Below are 22,386 nucleotides of genomic sequence, written 5' to 3' on the forward strand. Positions count from 1 at the left end.
TCACAGTAAATTTAAAGTAGAAATTCAATAACTGTTACTGCATAGGATGTAGGCCTATATTGTAAAAATAACTTTTTCGATGATACTTTGACTTACTTCATGATGGGTAGCCTCTGGACCATACAGCAACAATAATAATGGTTTAATTTACCTCTGTCAATATGGTCCTTGCGTAGTTTGTCACTACTGCAGTTTCGTGCTCGTGGAGCACATCCTCAGGTGAAGATCACGAAAGTTAAAACATTCTCTTCATGTGAAGGTCGTCAATTTTTGAAAAAACACCGAAAACATACAACACACGAACGGTACGAAAAAACATTTACAAACTTGGCCAATACATTAAAACATTACACACGAGGTCCGGCGCCGGTAGAAGGCAAGTCATGACTGACGTGTGCTGCAGTCGGTAGCCTCTCCGTCCTCATGTCTCTTATCAGGACCTTTTCTTTGGTCTTGTTCCAGGATGTGAATGGCGGTATTATAAATAATGTTAGACTGGAATGAGAGTTGTTCGTTTAAAATATGGCTGGGATGTACTTTAGCTGCTTCAAAAATTGACGACCTTCACATGAAGAGAATGTTTTAACTTTCGTGATCTTCACCTGAGGATGTGCTCCACGAGCACGAAACTGCAGTAGTGACAAACTACGCAAGGACCATATTGACAGAGGTAAATTAAACCATTATTAACTTTGACTTAGTTTATGTTATGTAGTTAGTTAGTTTTGTAGTTCACTGACAAGTGATTATGTTATTCATAATTTTAGTTTTAGCTTATGAGCTCTTTACTTGTCACCTATTTCACCAACTTGGCAACAAAAAAAAAGGAAATGTTTTGTGACAAATGGAGAGTTTAAGTTTGAGTCCTTATCTGTAAAAAGTATTTACCATCACTTTCATGAGTTTAAAGTAATGTCATACTGTATTTACTTTTAACTGTATGTCTCAAATGTATTATGACAAACTTCGAGTGTACCGTATGTAGCATATTGTTATATGCCGTTTTAATTTTTTTAAATCCAAGCAGGATAACTTGACAGACATAGATGTAGCATTTTGAGTTTCTCGAAACTCTCACAACTAATGGTGGTGAAGGATTAAACTAATTTACCAGTGCCACAATACTTCAATTGCAAAATTGTATGTTGGGGTATTTAATTGATTCCATTCTGACATTATTATTTTTTTAAAGAATCCACTTGCTATGCATTACATTTTTTTAATAAGCTTTTTCCATTGAATACTTTTATTGTTGATAGTAAAAACTGCTGGTATGTAAATTTGTGACTACATATCTAAAAAAACTGATGTTTAGTTCCAATTAAATTGATTTAGATAGTTGTAACTTCTAACCGTATTGTGATTTAAAAAATTGAACTCTGTTTTCATTATTAGGTCTTAATATAAATTTAATTTATAATATATTAGAATAAACTAAACCTTAACCTCTGGATGTTGTAGGGATGATTCTAAGAAATATCAAATATGTTTTCGCCTTTTTCATGGTAGGTAAGCCTCTGGATCGTAAATTGCAATATAAAAATGGTTTATGTTACCTTTTGCGTCGAACGATCCTTGTGTAGTTAGTACAACTACAGCTGTTTCATATCACTAGGGTACATCTTCAGGTTGGTAGAACGTTAGATTAAAAAAAGCATTCATTCGTAGATGAACTTGTCGAGATAAATATGTTACATGATGTTACATGTTACGAGATTATATGATTTTGTGTATATAAACATATTTATCTCGACAAGTTCATCTACGAATGAATGCTTTTTTTTATCTAACGTTCTACCAATCTGAAGATGTACCCTAGTGGTATGAAATAGCTGTAGTTGTACTAACTACACAAGGATCATTCGACGCAAAAGGTAACATAAACCATTTTTATATGTTTTAGCCTGTCAAATCTATTTCAGGACTTTTTGGTATAGTTTCCGTGATCTAACTGTTTATCATTCAAAAACTGACTGAATAAAGTAAGTCGTGACTAGTTATATACTAGAGTTATCGAATATCGATATAACGATAAAAAAGATCAATACCCCTGCTGCAGCAAACTTACAGAATAAGCAAATTTCCATTTTCTGGGTGAATTTGTACTAAAATATTTAATTTAAAATGTCATATTTATTCACTATTTAAATAACATTAGATTTAACGAGTACCTAGGTTTGCTGCTACAAAAAAGAAAAGGTGTTTTTTGTAAAATGTCATTACAGTAATATAGTATAAGATAAATCAATTTGAAACATTTGATCACAATATATCCACAAACAAGCAAACTACGATGGTTTACTTTTCCTGCATGAGAAAAACGTGGGAATTTTAAATGTATAGTGTTATGAATTTCTCCCCGTGTACAGTATTGTTTTAGTCTAAATTTTTGAGTTGCCCCTGAACCTAAAACAGTTGTTTTCCAAGTGATGTCTGTGTACAGAGCTACAGACTACACCTGTAGTCTGATTTTGATGAAATTTGGAATGTGGCTACTAATTCATGGTCTCAAGCCGTTAACCTGAATTTTTTATTTATAATGGTGATTTTCCCATGAAATAACATAAAAATCTGATAAAAAAAGTTAAAACGATATAGATTAAAATTTAATAATATGTTATAGTCGTTTTAACTCTGAACAATGGCCAATGCTGTAAAAAGTACAGAAAGTTATTAAATTTTTTTTTTTTTTCATTTTGCCCATAAAATATCTTAGTTACTCCCAAAGCTTACCCAATATAAAGGTTGTTGACAAGCTAATGTGAGAAAGTATGTGTCAGTTTGCTGATGTCATTGTTTATTTGGAATGTTCTCTTTGACCTTTAATTGTACAACAACGCCTAAAAACCTAGAGAATTATTGGATTTACATTCTGGTTGTTATAAAAATTGGGCAATTACCTGTTTCAAAGGTAAAAAAATTGAACAACCCAATTTTTTTTAAGATTTACATCACCATAACACATTGTTCTCATGACCCGATCTTACTAGTTCAGGTTTAAGTGTAGGCCTATCCAGCCCTACACACAAAAATTGCCGGAGTTATCAAGTTCACAGACATAATTTAGTGAACCTGAACGAAAATTGTTTTCGGCCTCTGAGTGCATCAAAATGAAAAAGTTAATTAGTCCCAGATCTAGGTCTTAATATGCCACCTACGGTAATAGCTTCTTCCATATAGGGGAAATTCGCAAAAACTATGTCATGTATAAAATGTTACACAAAATCAATTTTAACATGCAAAATATTTTCATGTCCAAGATAAATATGTACTAAAGCTATAAGTTTATAATAATAAAGAGATGAAGCATGCAAGTTGAACACTTTTGTTTACATTGTGTTAATTTATAACCGAAAATTTAATAATTCCACAAAAGTAAATTTACTTAATATTTAATACTTAATATAGTAAGTAGGTTAATATTTTCAACATCAATTACTTAGCTCTGAAAAAAACAAACATCTATCTACAGGTTGGAAAAGGAAAATATATTACTATTACCACAGTTGTATTTAAAGCAGTTTTAACCTTTTCAATAGTACAAAAACTTTCCTTTTAAAAAGCCTGATTTAGTTACAAATTAATTTGTTGATATCAATTAAAGATTAACGTTTACAAGATATTTTAAATAATTTATTTAAATGATGTCATTCACTAGATTTTGGGTAAAGTTTGTTAAAATCTATAATAGTGATTCCATACTTTTGCAGAAAAACCCTTTATAGTATAAATAATTCAAGGGGTATTGGCAGTAAAAAGAAATAATTTTTAAAAATCTAAAATTAACCAATATATTCAATTAAAAAGTAAAATTATTGAAGCACAACTAGGAATTTCTCGGGTAATTATTCATTAGCGCCAACATCTTTGCTAACTATATATGTAAATTACGAGTTACGACTAATGATAATTTTCTGATGGTTTAGTTTGCCTATAGTTTAATAAATTCTTAGTTATTTAGCAAAATGTAAACGTTTATAACGTGGTTATTGCTTCAGTTGCTCAGGACTTCTTCATCTTCCGATAATTGTTTACTAACATTAAACTTAATTTTGAGTTTAAGAGTTTCAAATTCGTTGCTGCCATATTATTCTGGTCATATCACACTGATTTAAAACAAATCTAAGAATATAATTATTGGACACATAATTTTAAATTGCTTTTCAACAAAAAACCCCATGGTTCTCCAATCATATTTCTACCATTAGAACTTGTTTTTGGGGATACCAGCTTACGTTCAATTCAATTTTTTTTCTACAATGGTAACATGAGGCTTACGTTGATCAGCTCTTCAAAACCGTCAACACATTTATAAGTCATCTAATTGTTCACAGGGTAGTCATAAGTTTAATTATATGCTCCATTCCAGTGGCGGCTGGTCCATAAGGACTATGGGACGTAGTCCTCCTATTTTCAAGAATAGTAATAAAAATAATAATAAATATGATTTTCATTCTTGCATTTGAATTACCGTAAATTTCAGCAGAATCAATATTTTTAGGAAAGTGACTCCGATACAATCGGAGTGTGTTTGTACCGAATGTAGCCGTGACGTTACGCAGATGACTCGCGACCGTCACGGTCACAATAGCTAGATGTGCGCACACTCCCAAATTTGCCGGGGGGACACACGCATCGAGCGGTGGTGGACATCTTCAATTGGATAAGTAGCCTTAGCATGAGTAGATTATATAATAGGGGTTGGGGAAGAGTGTAGACTAGGGCAATGAGATAGTATTTAATTATGTGGAATATTAAGTTTACCAAGCCGGTTGTGGTCTCGTAGTCCAGTGTCCAGTTTATAATAATCAATATTTTAATTCACGTTAGCTATTTGTAGATACATTTATGAAATCAGAATAAGAAGTTCATTTATTTATATTTAATTCAGAAATCATTTATGAAAGTGCACCAAAACTCAAACCACACTGAGTGTAAATTAACGGAACACGATAATAACCGAGTACAAAGTCTACGAGGTTTTTTTTTTACAAGTTTGAAAACTTTATAATATGTTATCCGTTCAAACCAAATACTTTACAATATCGCAGTTACATTGTGTTTAGACTTAATTTTCTTGTAATTCCATGTAGACTACAAATATGTAATTACTTTTATAATATTTGACTAACTATAAAAGCTGTCCGATTGCACTTTTAACCACTTCACTAGGTGACTCATGACGAAGGCCCGAAGCTGTCGAGCGCGGTCTAATTGGGGGTAGGCTCACCGACCCGGCCGTCCTAATCCCTCAGCCGCCACCAGCTTTGGCTCGGAGTATAGTAATTCGTAGAGGTTATGTTCATCGTCCCGCCGGTAATTGATATGTTAATTAGTTAATATTATATTGTTTCTCTAGAAGTGTTGTTCAGTGATGCTGATGAAATATGAACTATGAAAAAAAAATTTCTGCATAGTATTTGAGCGCTGAGGACAATTATTTACGAACAGAAAAACAATAAAGACAGACTAACAGCTGCTAGAATGTTAGTTCTCTAGGTGTGCTCCATCTATTGGTCTTATGCGATCGTTGTTTAAGACATAGGCTAATAGATTTTAATCATAGAGTTTTTTTAAGCTCAAAAGAAACAAGAAGTTAAAATAATAAAATAATTCATGAGCAATAATGGACATATAGTTAGGTAAATCTGAATATAACAAAATTTATGAAACATTTTTTGAAAAAGTAATAATAAATCAGGCTTGGTTGAAATATACAACAATAGCCTATCCTAAATCTACTGAACTACAAGCTAATATTATGAACAAGATATTAAAGTTAAGCTAAAAGCTGTTTTATATGTTTTTGATAAGTTTGCAGCACTACAAATGCAAAAGTCGGAATACAAGTAATTTTTTTGAAAAAAAAACTCTAGTACTAAAAATGTATAAAACATGCAACATTCCAAAAATGCAGTAAGGAAAAAAAGGAAACATATAATTTATTACAGTAACTTATATTGGATAATGTTTTGAATTTGTTCATGAATAAAATTTACATAAAAACAAAATCAAAAAGAAAATAACTAAAGCATACAAAAACAAATAAGTAAATAAGAGTTACCAAAGCAAACAAATCTCCATTTTCTTGATATAAAATTCAAAATTTGTATAACAATATATATAGGCACCGGGGGCATGGGATTCGGAAGGTAAAGTAAAGTTTATCCTGACGGTAAATAGTTTTTAATATTTGTTATGTGTTTGTATTTTGCCAGTGTTATTACTCACACTGTATCATTTTATTTTTAAGTCGCTATAAACAAGTGAAATATGACCATTAGGAGATATATAATTTGTATTTTATAGATTATTTGTAACCCTTTTCACTTAAATATTCAATATACTAATGCAAAAATTAAACCCTGACTATAACCATTTTGTTTTTGTATTGTTTTGATCTACGCTTTACAGTCAATATGGACAATCATTCTTTGTTTAAACATAAACAGCTGACAAGGTTTAAGTTTTCAAAGTAAATGAATAAATTATTAATTTAAACACATCTTTTAACAAGTAAAGCTTATTTGTATTCATAAGTTTATTATATGACGGAATTTTAGTTTAATGATAGTGGAAATTGAAATGTAGGTAATTGAATTATTTTTTCCTTCAATTTTGTAAAACAAAACGATTTTATTTTCTGTTCACAGATAAGATTACTTATCTTCTTCACTCCTTAGCAAGCAATGGATGGTTTATTTCACAAAATCTGGATAACATAAAAGTTTAAACCTCAATAACACATGTAACATTAACTATGTTGTAGGTTACAGTGTAAATAATTGATAACAAAAAACCATCACATTTATTTATAATATATTGGCAGACACACACTAAATTAGATTGTTTGCTTGTGTGTGAAAACTACTTAGGTATTCTGCAGCAGTCATAAAATACTATTTATTTTACAAATAGATAATTTAGAATTCTTATTTGTATAGAATTCTAATTTAGTAAAACTATGACAAAGACATTTTGCTTTTACTGTAATACATATACAGTGGTGTGATTATATTGTGAAATTTGTTTTCCAATGGTTTAGGAATTAATGTGTTTTTTTTTATGTAAACAACTCACGCTTCAATTGAGGAGAAGGTTAATGTGAACATTATTAAAAATCTTTATTTAATAACACTTGAAATACGTCTTTTATAAAAACAGGCATTGTATTATAAAGTACTTTTTTTATTAAAAATATGTGGTATAGTTTTTCTGCTATTAATTTCTTTACTAATTTCTTTACTATTAACTAGCTATTGGAAGAAACTTTGAATAACTTTTAAACTTAGGTGCTACCAAGTACTTTGTTAATATGAAACATCCCTGAATTTACTGTTCTGTTTTGTATGTTATTTATTTTTAATTGTAATAAAAAAACTCTTAAGATCACTTTTAAAAGAAAACTCCTAAGATTCTGCGCTTTAAAATGATTAGCCGCTTTATTAAGAAAACAATCAATTGTCTTTGTATTTTTTTTTACATCCTATTGACTAAATAATAATCTACATGTATTGCCACTACTTTATTTCTTAATGAAAAAAGTTAGTCCATGGTGGGTTTTAGTCAAAAATACACATATTTTGAAGTATTTTTGTAAAAGGTAACAGAGTAAGTAAAACTCAATGGATCAAATAATTTAGAAGTATAATTCCTTTGAAAACTATTCCATTTTTCTTTTCCACATACAGTACCAACTAAAAAAACTTGTCGTTGTGTCGTTACACACAATTACGACAAAAAATACTAGCTTATTATTGTTGTGATCTATTTTATAGAATTTTTACAAATTCTTTTTTCACAAAACAGTTTGACGAATTCTATCTTACACTTACTTGCAGTGGTGTATCCATGTTTATTAAGGCATTTATATCTGTTTTTAAGTACATTATTTTGCCTTAATTTATAGACAAGGCACTTCTAATTCTTTTGGATCATATGAAGACAAATTTTTTCAATATTAGCTGATATTCATACTGAATATGTAATAGTACTACATGATTTAAAATGCCTTATAACAAAAATAGCTGATATATGTAGTTTATTTATCATAAGCTTTAATGAAAAGCATATACGATTAGAACATCTAAAAAAAACTGTTTAGATTTCAAAAGAAAATTAATTGCAAGGAACGAATTTGTTTAGCCATTTACAGCTTTGACTGTTGTAATGATTATAAGTTCAAATTGTATTTTAGCCTAAAAGAATTTTTTGAGACACACTGAAACAAAATTGCAACTTATATATACCTAATCCTGATATATATACAGTACATATATCAGGGAAATAAAACTCACAGTTTTTACATTTTAAAAGGTTGCATTTTTAAACTGACTCAAAACACGTCAGATTTTGGCCATTTTTACCGAGTATGTGTGTGACTAAGTGTATTGTAAAAAATGTCTCAGTATTTAAAAAAAATCAACGTGGTCGTAAGAACGAAATAAAGATGACGACGTTAGCCGAAAATGATCCCGTGAGGATCGAAAGTGGTTGCCTTTCAAGGTCATATGGATTACTAGACAGCAGGTAAATTGCACCAGTACACAAAATATGTGTAACAAAAGTCGAAGAGTCAATAAGTGTTGACCTAATGCTATTTAAAATACTGTTATTTTACACATATATAGCACAATATATATATATATATATATATGAGATACCATTGGAACAATAGGCTTATCAAGAATGTAAAGCCAAATAAGATGTAAACAAGTTGGTAGGGTGGGGTGTAGCAGAATCATAACAACTTATCATAGCAGAGTACAGGTGGACTTGACCGTACTTTCTTATTTATTTATTTCCTCTCAATGGTTAAACCATAACTACTTAAAACCAGGGGTGCCCACAAGGGGGGTCTGTGACGCCGACTGTGTCAATGAAAATCTTGGGGGGGGGGGGGTTGCAAAAAATTCAAATGGGGGGGGGGTGGCTAAAGTTAATTGCAAAAAGTGTTAAACGTGACGACAATTATAAATATATTACGAAGTCGCCAGATAGAAAGTCGATTAATTAATGACAATAGTTATATTATTTAATTCAATTACATAAAATAGGATTTACTGATAGTTTAGGATTCGTGTAGGAAGTCATTATTCAAGATTAGCAAGACGTGAGATCTAAGAGGGAGGGCACGGAATGGCTAAACTGCTGTGATAGATAAAAGATAACGCATGGTACAGACAAGTCCAGCTACACCACAACTTAGCACAAAACGCTTTGTTGACATAAAGCTCGTTAAAATACAATCAAGTAGCATAGGCTACAATACTTTACACTATTGTGTAGATACTCGATTACCTGAGTTAATAGGGAGGGGGTAATGAAAAATACGTCAATATAATATAAAATAGATGAAAAACCCATTAAAACGCTGTAAACAGCCATTAACGTCACTATTTGCATTTTTATAAACAAAATTCAATATTGCACAATCATTATTATTGTGTAATAACATTATTATTGTACATTTCAAATCATTTATCTTGGTTCAGTTGTACAAACGGCAACGTTTATAATTATAGCTAACTCAAACTCAACTAATAACTAGCCAAAAACTGCATTGCTATAAATAACGTAAATATTAAAGGAACCTTTAGAAAGTGTTATAAGCTACTGCTCATGATAGACAGATAGGCTACCGGTAGGTGCTGTATCACAGCATAGGAATTGATAGATAAGTAATGAAAAAGTGTAAAATTATATTTAGAGATAATAAAAACACTCTTAAAAAAGAATGTAACGAGAACAATCTTGTTATTCTTTTTCTTTGTTCTTCTGTTCTTTATTAGGTTTCTCTTCAATTCATACACAAATTCAACAAGTTGCCATATTTAGGCCTACTCATTGCCCAATCACAGCCTTACTTAAGTTACCATGGTTACTTATCACAGTTTACTAAGCATTATATCGTCATCATTCCCCAGCTGTTGTATCTGAAATCTGTTGTAACATAGCCCACAACAGACAGAAGTGTAAAACGGAGCAGACGATTGTTGGCGCAAGCGTTGTTTCCATTTCATTTTCATTAAAGGAGCTGTGATGTTTCCAAAGGGAGGGAGAGGGGGTCGTTAAAAGAAAGACGCTGACAATTCGTTAAGCAGAGGTTACGAACGCTATATAGATATTCTAGCAATAAAAAATTCCTTAAATTGAGGTGACTTATAATACTCTAATTTTATTTATATAGAAAGATAAGTTTTCCAGTCCTGTACAACACTGATTCATGGTCTTTTCCCGGTAATCAAAATTCAAGTACAACTTGATAGACACAGAATCTCCGGTTCCCAACCTGGATGATGGCTAGTTATTTAATTAAATTTACAGTTACATATTAGTTAGTACCTGTGATAAATCAAATCCGTTATGTAAGCCAAAGCCACACGGTTATTAATCTCACTTGGTTTTGGATTTGCTTACAAAACGTGATCGGAAATGGTTAGTGCCTACACAGTATTAGTAAACCACATTTATGTAAAGTAAACATATTAGTGACAGCTAGAAAAAAGAATCTTGCTCAAAACAGCTGTTCTCAATTTCATATATGACGTGTTCTCCTAACAGATTATTAGTATTTCATAAATGACGTATGTAGTAAACATAGAGAAAAAAAAACTAGAAAAATCACACAAAATTGGGTTATTGATCGTACGTTATTTTATTTCCAAAATAGTGAGGCCATTTTTAAATGGCTAAGGACACTCTCGCCAATCCTGTGAATACAATGAAATCATTAGAATCAAATCGGTACTTTCGTTTTCTTTAGAGTAGGCAACGTAAAATGCCTTCTGGGCCATGACAGACGGACATGAATTGAGATAAGACATATTTCAACTTCTTCAATGTATAAAACGTAAAAATAACCAAAAATATGTATAATTCTGAGCAATGTACAGACAAAACTACAACTTTTTATATAGATTAACTGGGTTTGAATTTTTAATATCTAAAAAAAATGTATAAAACTTCTTTTAGTTTTACAAATAGTGCTGGCCGGGGAATAATGTTTCTCATTTGTGGTGTACCTCATTTATGGTGGGGGGGGGGCTGTTGCTCAATTGGGGGGGGGCTGTTGCTCAATTGGGGGGGGGGTGCGTCATGAGTCTAGGGGGGGTGCGTCATGAGTCTAGGGGGGGATGGGCACCCCTGTTAAAACTAACATCAAACGTTCATGTTAAGTGTTGCGTAGTTGTTTAGCTAATGGACTAACTGTTTTAGGTCCTTTCCCGCCGTATTGCTTCATTCCCTCAAAATTGGCTAAAGTCACCCATTAAGCTTCAGAATCATTATTATACACATTACACAAATTAAATTACTGTTAATTTTTTATAGTTTTACTGCAAAGTTGTTTGTATTCATTGTTTTACCAACACATACTACGATTATACAACTTACAATATATATACAAGAACATGTTTAGATTTTTTATTATAGTAATAAGTCACTGATAGGGACTGAGCCTATGCACACGCATCCAGCCCATGTAGGCTTATTTACCAAATGTTTTATATTGAGATTTTTTTGTGAAACCTTAAATTCTTTTGTTGTTCAAAGGCTTATTGCGGATATTTTCCATCACGATTGTAAAAAACAAAAACAATACACAACGTTTCGGGATCTGGAATCTGATCTTAAATTCTTTGTCAATAGCTTTAAGTTTACATGTTTTTTTTGTGCAATGGACAAAAATATATGTTTATGTTTTCCTTTGAAAAAATTTTTTATAAATAAATTTATTTTGATTTTTAGTTTAATCTGAAATTCCATTATGCAAGTGGGAATGATTGAGGTCTAGGTGGTAATGTGTGAACCGACACTGTGAATATTGGGAACTACCTTAGATGTATGTTAACAGATCCCATAAACAAAATGTATACATTTTTCTGACTTATTCATTGTAAGTCTTTGGTAACAAAAAGTATATGGCAAGTTAATTTAGCTAGGTAAAGGAATTTTTTTGAAGCATAGTTAATTCATAAAACTGCAATAGAATAAGATGTTGATGAAAATGAGCAAATGATTGTGTCACCAATAGATGTTGTTATTAGAAATATAGAAACTAATATTATTCATATTAGGCTATATCTCAAATCTTAATGGTACAAGGTATTCACTATTCACAAAGACAAATAAACACACAATGCACTGGTACAAAAGTGACTGAAAGATTTTAAAATGCACCACTGTATATGTATGATATTCAAGCCAGGTTTTCATTTCATAAGGAATCTATCTAATCTTATGACTAATGTATTCTATTATAATCTCTAAGTGAAACATGGAATCATATATGGACACATTAATGGAGGTCTACTCTGGTACTTCGGTTTGCAAGTAACATTTTCTAAAAGTTCTACTTAGCTGCATTGTTTTCCACTACATTAAACTGTAAACTATAAACTACAACCTCACGTGGAGGCAAAGATATCTACTTTTTGGGAATACTCGAGGGACAGGATTGCCACACTTTCAACCACCTTTAAAATGAATCAAGCATTTTTGGTGAGTATCTTTATCAGTGGTGAAGTACTCGTATCTGGTCATATGGAGATTATTCCTATATTTTTTTTCATATAACACCATTACTTAAAGAAAATAAGCTTGAAAAAGAACTTCTATAATGTTTTTTGTTGTTGTCAACAATCAGCTGTTTAGTTAAGTATTCAATCATTTTGTCTATTACAATTGTGCCAGTGTATTTGTACTATCGATTTGTCAAAATACTGATATATTGATGATTTATCAATCACCTACTTTGAACTACTATTGATTGCTTAGTAAGGAATATTTTTCAAATATTTGTCAAACAGATAACTTATATTAAACTTATACATTTGTTTGTTATCAGCTCTAAAACATCCATACTCATAATGATAAAAACAGTGTAATAAACACCTAAAGCACATTACGAATTGGTTGTAGGTTAGTTTTAGGTTTTAAAGAAGCTGTTAGGTGACCAGGATAAGCTGTCGTCCTACAGACTTCCCTATATGTTGGACACGGCTAGAAAACCTTTTGAAAAGTCCATCCAATCCCAGCTGACCCTGATATCTGCTGGTGACTTGTCTCCTGTATCAGTACGACTTCAGAAAGGTACGGTCAACAATCTACATGATATCTGAAGTACGAAGAGTAGTTGGGCGTGCCGCGAGCTTCAACCATTTCTCTCATCGTTGTTCTTCTTGTTACGCTAGATGTCAAGAATGCCTTAAACTCGGTGAGATGGGTCGATATGTTTAACGTGTTGAGGAACAGCTTCCACGTTCCAGCTTATCCGTTGAGACCTAACAAGGACTATCTGGGCTACAGAATCTTTATGTACGAATCCAAAGATTAATCAAAGAAAATGGATGTCACTTCCGATACCACGCAAGGTCAAGATCTGTGGAACACTGCCTATGACAGCCTTTTGAGATCTGAGATGCCAGAGGAGACCGTTTTAGTTAGGTATGCCGATGATGTCAAGGCATTAATTGCTACACGCAACGTTGAGCTGGCCTGAACTGAAACTGAAGCTGAACCAGATCATGCACGTAGTAAATGCCTGGATCATGGTTTATCGCTTGTTTTGAGCAAGTCAAAGGCCGTTATCCTAACCAAGAAACAGATTGACACCATGGTTTCACTATGAGTGGGGAATGTAGTTGTCCGAACCACGCAAACCATCAAATACCTCGGTGTCATTGAACTCGGCGTGTGTGTTTGTAAATAAAGGTTGAGAGATGTACATGTGAATTTGTGTGGAATATTCGATATATTAAGAATCATATTAATTGTAATGATGGCTGGATATTTTTGCTTAGTGTCAAATACTAATGCATTTCCCATTTTTTGGAATATAAAATTTTTATTAGGAAATTTTTGATAGTTCCTTGAGTGCTTCATTATCATAATTTTGGCTGCAGATTTTTAGACACCTCAAAATGTTACTCTAAAATTTTGCACTTTAGGCACAGTCCTACACAGACAAACACACACAGAACCCAGTACAAAGGAAGGCCCTGTCAAGAGATCTAGGTAAGCTACAGATAACTACTTGATATTCACTAAAGGTGGTGGATGGTTGTTAACAATCCTGATATGGGCCTAACATGCATACATTATCTATATAAGATACCTACCTTCTCTCAAAGCTTGTTTCAACAACGTTTTCTTCCTCACTTGGGAAAACAAAACAAAAAAGACACCTAATGTGAAAATAACAAAAAAAATATACAAGAAACACAGAACAGTTTAACTACTCTTTGAAATTCACTGACGGTTACCCTACAGTAAAAGATTAGGTTGGTTATCACAATAAGCCTGCTATGATGTGAATCCCAGACAAGTTTAAATTGTAGCAAAATAATAAGTAAAAAAGAAAAAAAATTAAGTGTTACATTTGAGGTAAGAAATTTGTGAAAATTAACAGTTACATACAATAAAGGATATTAAATACTATTTTTATTTTAAAAAATATGTATTATTTTATAAAACTGAGATACTTGAAATGAAATACTATGCTGAAAAAATGGCAGCTTTAATAGCAGAACATTAAAAGCTGGAAATATGTTTTTCACTAACTGAAAGAAAATGCGAAAGCTTAAATAAAAGTGGAACTCAAGCAAGATCATTGCCATGGATGCTCAGCAACATCTCAAAAAATCCTAAGAGAAAACAATTGTAAAACAACAGAGATTGCTAAGGATCCCATGGATGATTTTTTAAGCATGATTAAATTTTTCTTGGACAGTTATCATAATTTAGCTGAGCACTATATACTCATTAAAAAAGGAAATCACAAGTGGACTCAATAAAGTTGAAATTAATAAAAATTTAGATAATGTAACAACATTTAGGTAGATTTATCTTGTTGTGATTATTTCTTATTATTTTTCAAATATATTTTAACTACTTGATTTCCCCAGTTTGAGAAAAACTTAATAAAATAATAACAAAAGGAAGTGCTTATTAACAACCTTCAATAATAAACAGTCTTTTTTATTTCATGATAAATTATTAACATTGTTGAGATTAACAGGTAGAGCTCAATGTGTCTATATATGATTTAAGTGTGGTAAATTTACTTTAATACAGAAGGATAAATAGAGTTTCTTTTCAAGAAAAGCCATTCATTATTAAAGCAAGTCACTTACACAAAATATATGGTATAAATTCACAGAATCTCATCGCAACGAATATAATGATATTTGTATTTGTCAATTATTAAAATGTTTCAAAGCTACACAGTACCGGTAGTTGTTGCTTGTAAAGGCAAAACTGATTGAACTGCTGACTGTTAACTGATTCGTTCAAAATTTGACAACATTTAAAAGCAAAAAACTTAGTAACATTTGTTTTTGTCAATTATAAAAAATAAATCGAATTATATATTATGACTTATTGCCTCTTGTTTCTGCACTGTCAGTAGGCACGCTCCAAAAATAGGAACCGGGCCTGGCAACGTAAGCTGATTAGTGATAGTTGAACGATTCGGTACCTCACTCAAACCATTCCAATACTACAGTATGACAAGATTGATCATTTTAATTCATAGTATGGTTCGTTTGTGTTTGAAAAAGACTGTAAATGTAAATCCTACTTAATGAATTTTGGTCATATATTGATGAAATAATGATCAGTAATTAATAGACAGTGAACGCTTAAATACTGCAATATGTTTTTTTAACAGTAAAATTCTTGCCGACTGTGCATGAACGAACATTATTAAAAATAATATCATAAGCAGGATCCCCTGCTTAGATTACAAGCAAAAAACCTGCTTGTAAATTTTACAAAAAAAAACTAAATTTGTCACAGTTTTTAAATAGTGAGAGCAGTTTTCAATTCCGGTTTGTGTTTTTTAACTTGTGTCTTGGGTCATTAAGGAGTCATTGCATTTAAGATGCCTTATTAAATTTGGTTACTGAAGTAGACATCTCATCTGTATGGACCAGCTGTAGCAAATTTCATTTAATAAGGAACGTAGTTGAATGAGCCACTTACAATTGCAGCTATAAACTAGCTGATTTGGTTAGTTAAAATAGTGCTAGTTTTGTAACTGCCATTCAACTTTTTCCTCTGAAGAAGCCCCTTGCAGGAGTGCAATATCAAATTTATTGTGTTGTGAACATTATTTGCGGTCTTTTAACTACCTACAACTCTAATATTTAGTTAGTAACGTAGCCATTCCTTCTTCCTTAATTTATACTTTACAAGTTGTCCTTTCAGTTTGACATAGTTAAAAATTGAAAATATGACAGGAATCAGTGCACTCTGTTTATGGCATAATTCAACCACGTTAATTTTAATTCTAAAACTAGCTACAATCTTAACATGGGAATGGTGTGTATAGTTCTGTTCATAGTCACAGTTTTAAATCAAATACTTTAATTCTATAGGTTAAACAATTTTAAAATGTCTTTCTTCAAAAGAGAACTCTATTTATTGTATGTGTTGTACACTCACCCGCAGCTTGACTCCTCAGTTTGATGGCCGAAGTTCGTTGTTGCATCTGCTGTTGTTCAAGGTAATTATCTAAGCCGCTCGAACTCATTGCCATTGATCGGTCCACACAGTTTAGCTCTAGACAGTGACAAGTTAAGCAATTACTGTCAGAAGCTATAGGCAGTATGCTGACTTTAAAGCTGTACAAATTCTCCAAACACTAGTACGCAAGATGATACCGCGTAGTACATGATGACGGTACTATATTAAAATACCCCCGCCGCAGCAAACCTGCAGACTAAGCAAATTTAAACTTGTCTGATTACATTTTTACTAAAATATTTCCATAAATAAGACATATTTATTCCCAATTTAAATAACATTAGATTTAACCAGTGCTTAGGTTTGCTGCTACGGGGAAGGTTAAAAGTGTTTTTGTCAATAGTATAGAATGAAATAAATAAATTTGCCAAATTTTATCAACATATATCCATAGGCTAAACAAGTAAACTACAACAGTTTTCATTTTCTCCATAAGAATAACATGGGAATTTTAAATTACACTTTTTTTTATTTTCTCCGTGACCGTTTGGCATAAAACAGCGCTTCAATATACCAAATTATTTCTTTTTTCAAGCTCTACAAAATGGTTGAGAAAGAAATTGCAAAAATTCTTATTTTTAGGGCATAAAACCCCCCATAAACCCCTGTTCCCATGGTCCGATTATGCTGGTTCGCGAACTCGTTCGAATAAACGTAGGTTTACACGTTTGTACCAAATTTCATCAAAATCGGATCATTTTTGCTTGAGTTATCGCGCTAACGGACACATATATAAATATATATATATATGAATTTGAACGGATGGTGTTTTTGGCCTCTGGGGACCTCAAAACGAAAAAGTAAATCGGTCCCGGGTCTAGGTCTTACCATGAGACCTACGGTAATAGCTTATTCCCTATATGGGAAATTCGCTAAAACAAGATGGGGTGGTAGAGCCATTTTGTAGTCATATTTCAACAAAACATGCTGATATATTGGCAATTTATTAGGGGTCTGCGGTGCAACGAAAAGGTCGGTATGGTACAAGCTTATAATTACGGTCATCGGGTACAGCATTTTACACAAATTCGGTTCGGTACAGCCTATTATAATAATAAATTACTTTCAGTTTACAATCGTCCAGAGCACATAAAAGTCTTATCAGATGTTTGTTTACGATCTTCATAATTTATTACTAGGGTGATGATGCAATAAAAACCCCATTAGCAGTCCCAAATCCATTAACATTTTATCACAATAATTGTTGTATTCAAGTACTTCCAAGAACTGTTGAGTTTTATCACTTTTATTTCTTTACGACTTTCCCCAATTCTATTTTATCATAAAAATAATAGTTTTATGATGACTGTTAAATGTTATCTCTAACTCTGTCAGTATTTTCGTGGATATTCAATTTGCCGCTGGGCATTGCCTACTGCCATAAAACTGTTTGTGGCTACATATTTAACTTGTAACTAATCTACAGTCTTATTTTATAAGTTAAAATATTTGTTATAGATATTTTATCTTTCTATTGACAACCACAAGCATAGTTGTTGTTGTTTGCATAATTTTTTTCGTTATTCAAGCTTACTGGTCTCAAATTATGTCATTGCATGTTCTGTATCTCTATATTTATACATCTTGTCTTATATTGTTAGGTGTGGCTGTTTAAGGCTTAAATGTTTTTTAGTTTCCTTTTTTTTTGTGTTGAAGGTACTTTATGCAATCTAAATCTTATGAACTAGATAGTGATTTTGCTACCCTCATTGTAACCTAATAAATTTATATATAGGCCCTCCTAAATAATTAGGTCTAGGCCTGGGTCTTTTGATTCTTTGGAAGAGCTTTAAAATATACTAAGAAAATTGGATTGAGCCTGAGATAAACTAATGATTGATATGATTGATATTATGGATGGTAACTTTGTAAATGACAATAATCTTACTCTGTGATAGTCCAAATTTTAGTTTCAGAAAAAAACTTTGCAAGAGTTGTATCCATCTTATAAATAGTTTTGAAGCTGATAAAAAAAGATGCTCTTTGCCATTACTTCCATCATAACCTCCAGTGAACAGCTGGCAACTACACTGTCATCGTCCTGAATGCTTTTATATGTTTTTAAAAATTAAAAAAAACAACTAGACATTGTGTTGGTTGGAAATAATTTACCAGTTGTCTGAAATTATCTTTGCCAATAAATGTTTCAAACATGTTTATTCCTAAAAGCTCTTATCCTATTTTTAAAAACAACTTTTATCATGGCTATTCAAAGTATCTCAGAGTAAAATAGGTATAGCCTTTATCTTAACTGTGATTTTTCTTGATACAATCCTCGTATTAGTAAAAGGTTTTGTTGTTTTGTTTTAATAATGTGTGGTACAGTAATTGTTGTTAGAAAACCATGAATGTAGGATACTATCCATTTTCATAGTTATGTCAATGTATTAAAGTTAAAAAATAATGGTTTGAATACAGTTCTGAGCAGAAAACCACAAAAATACGGGTAGCCGCCTACCGTAACGATTTTGTACCGAGAACCGAGGTAAAAAATATTGTACCGTACCGACCTTATATTTTCTGTACCGCAGACCCCTACAATTTATGATTCATGAAGGTAGGAAGATCAAACATCTTAAAGGTTTATTTCGTTTCACTTTAGAACTTGAACGCTTAGTTTATATGATCTCGCAAAAGGGGGGACTTCTAGACTAGACTAGGTTATGGAACAACATGCTTATTACAATGTTCGTAGTAGCCACAAAACATTCTAAAAAGTTCTGAATATTCAAAATAAAACTGGATATTAAAGACTCAAAAATTTGCAAAATGTTATCTAATTATTTTTGTAGGAATTAGATAACTGTGGATTCTTGAGATATTAAAGCCACTGCATAAATTTATATAATATGACCGCAATTGAAATTCAGGATGTAGCCATAACTGTGCGGTAGACTATCATGAAGTTAACGCAAACCTGGAAGTAGGGATGGTCAAGTCTCGAAATTTCGGGAAATTTTCGGGAAATTTCAAATCTCGTTACACGAGACGAGATTTCTTTTTGGCCGAGATTTTTATCGAGACGAGAATAAAAAAAAAAAATTAAAAAAAAAAAATTAAAAAATTAAAAACGCCTACAGAAAGTCAATGCAATACCCGCAATACAGGAGCGTGTTGTAGTTGCGTTTCCTTTAAGAAGGCGTTCTTATTTAATTAATTCTTTAAATGTAAATATTACTTTAATTATTTTAATAATATTACTTTAATAACATTTGAGAAGTTTTGTTAAGTGTAAGCAGTGTGAGGAATGTTTTATTACTATAAAAAGTCAAAACAAGTAACTATTTTATAAAAATTAATATTGCTTTTATTTTATGATTTATTTTATTTTAGGATAAGTTGAACTCTATCCTAACTGATATCACTATGTTTCCTAATCGTAGGCATTTTTAATAAGTTAGGCGTGATTAATAAAAAAATGTTATGCTGATGTTTTTTAATAAAAGATTGTAAATATTCTTGCCTATTATCATTATTTTTGTATTTAAACAGTCATCTAACAATGTTACAAAATCAGGTAAAAATTTTGAACGTGCATTTCCCGTTGTGTATGAGAAGGGAAATCCCGTCTCGATCTCGTCTCAAAATTTTATGAGAAATAAAAAATCTCGTCTCGTCTCGTCTCGAACTAAAAATCCAATCTCGTCCATCCCTACCTGGAAGATAATCACAATTTCACAAGACTGCAGGAGATTTTAGGGTCTGTATTAAATTCAAATTCATGACATTTTGAGAAACTTTAATACTGCCAGTATCAAAAGTTTTAAGTAATCGAGGACAGGGATTGGCCTGTTCCTATTTTTGAAACCTCTTACCTAGAAAACCACAGCTTATCCCGAGTTTCTTCAAAGATGACAAAATCCACGTTCATTTACTTTTATAAGGTTTTCAAGGTTAAGTGGGTAGCCTACCCTATCTCCGGCAATTGGCTAATGTCCACACTGGCAGAATAGCCTTGTGCCTATTAATAATTCTTATTACATTTTTAGCAGTGTTTCCGCTATCCTTGAAATAACAGCAACTCTAGTCCGCGCCCGGTAATCTGGCACTGCTGAAGTCCTGAATGAGTATCTTCTGCATTAAGAATACCTGGGGTGGAGGGAACGGAGTCGGGTGAGGTTTGCACTTCCTGATGGAGGCCACTCTTCTTCCACACAGCGGCAGTTGTAGCTCTCTCTGCTTTGCTCTGGGACCTTTTGATGGCTGCCATCTCCAGCATGAGCTCCTCATGACGGACATTCTGCAATTCCGCTTTCTTTTCCAACTCTCGGATCTTGGACTGTAAAATTACAAGGAAATCGTTATTTTAAGAGGCTTTCGATTTGATTCTCTTCAACTACCCTCTAAGAAGTCCCCCGGACTCTAAATTTCTCAGGTAAGATAGTTGGACCTTATTTCTTTGAGTTTATTGAAAGGGTAATGAATGGTACTGCAAACTCTATGTCTTCCATGATTGTTTTCACAGTGTCAACTGTGTAGTTTAACCTTTCCACGTTTCAAATACCTTTAAAATTTTGTTTGAGATTATATGCAACAAGGAGTAACAACCATAGGACGACCACGATGAATATAAACTCTCTGTAAATAGGGCTTTCTTTAATATAAGTAAATTTCAGGTGGAGACAAGGTATTAGTAGTAAGCTAAATGTATAAAACTATGCTAGTGATTCATTAAGAATTTATTTAGTCCTAGGACGCTAGTCACGAGCCCGGGATTGTTTTTCACATTACTTATATATATATATATATATATATATTTATTTATTTCCAAAAAATACAAATTTACAAAACACATACAATTCAGCTACAAAAGCCATTTATGGCTTGTCTGCAACAATGATTACAATTTTTGTTATTTCATACTGCTTTTTTATTCAATCAGTCTTTTGTTTCCCTTGTTTTTCTGTAAGTAAACTATACCATGACACAGCATTCAATAATATACCAAACCAATCATAGAATTTAAAGTAGTCAGATTTTAACAACTACATGACTCCTCACGGTACTTCACGCTAGACCTAGGGATTGCGGAATTATCACTTAGATAAAATCTATTGGTGATATGGGGAGCGAGCTGGCGTTACAGCGTGGGACTTCAGTCCCTGAGGTCCCGGGTTCGATCCCCGCCAAGTCACCAATGGATTTTATCCAAGTGATAATGCCGCAACCCCTAGGTCTAGCCTGAAGTAATGTGAAAAACAATCCCAGGCTCGTGCCTAGTGTCTTAGGAAAAAAAATTGGTGATTTGGCGGGATTTGAACCTTGGGAACCGAAGTCCCGTGCTCTAACCACTGGACCAGCTCGCTCCCCAATTCATTAAGAATATTGAGATACCGGTAAATATTTTCAATGGACACTATTATGCTATGGATCAATGGAATTATACTCGAGGATTTGTAAAATACTTTAAACAAATCACATTGAACTTGCTCAGTGATAATGTCTTGAGCTGATAAGTCAGACTGTTGAGGGTACTGTATAACAAAAATAATAATTCATAAAAACCCCTTTTTATGAAAACTAACCTAACTAAATGTGTCCAAAACACAAGCTACTGGTGTAATAAGAGCACTGTTCCCCTCTTTTCCTAACGAGGTTATAGTTATTAGTCTAGAAGGATTACCTGAAGGGTCTCAATACTCTCATAGGCCTTGGTCTTGTCACTTGTGTTGCCAAATTTACGTTGGATTTCATTTTGTTTTTCCCTTAGCTGAGTTAAGGCTTCAGTATGCTCACGTTCCAACTCTTTTCTTTTGTCAGAAGCTTCTCGCATTTGCTATAAAAAAATCAATGGTTAGAGAAGAAATTATAGTTAAGAAGTACGGTAGTGTTTAAACATGTAACATCATTGGTACCTAC

At 32.3% G+C, this 22,386-nt stretch overlaps 1 protein-coding gene across 20 annotated transcripts in view; it reads right to left on the bottom strand.

Annotated features, from left to right (window-relative positions):
* Positions 1-22,386, bottom strand: part of LOC129005957 (RIMS-binding protein 2-like) — a 245,772-nt gene that overhangs the window by 163,162 nt on the left and 60,224 nt on the right. For all 20 annotated transcript variants that reach the window (XM_054435014.1, XM_054435013.1, XM_054435010.1 and 17 more), the window contains 3 exons: positions 22,151-22,303; positions 20,617-20,806; positions 16,447-16,563 (listed from right to left, as the gene is read on the bottom strand). In XM_054435014.1, the coding sequence (XP_054290989.1) occupies positions 16,447-16,563; positions 20,617-20,806; positions 22,151-22,300 (457 nt within the window). In that variant the 5' untranslated portion in view covers positions 22,301-22,303. The remainder of the gene's footprint in view (positions 1-16,446; positions 16,564-20,616; positions 20,807-22,150; positions 22,304-22,386) is intronic.

The sequence above is a fragment of the Macrosteles quadrilineatus genome, unplaced genomic scaffold (assembly GCF_028750875.1).
Source record: "Macrosteles quadrilineatus isolate MER2022 unplaced genomic scaffold, UCM_ALF_1.0 Scaffold_47__1_contigs__length_942521, whole genome shotgun sequence".
Taxonomy (NCBI): Eukaryota; Metazoa; Arthropoda; class Insecta; order Hemiptera; family Cicadellidae; genus Macrosteles; species Macrosteles quadrilineatus.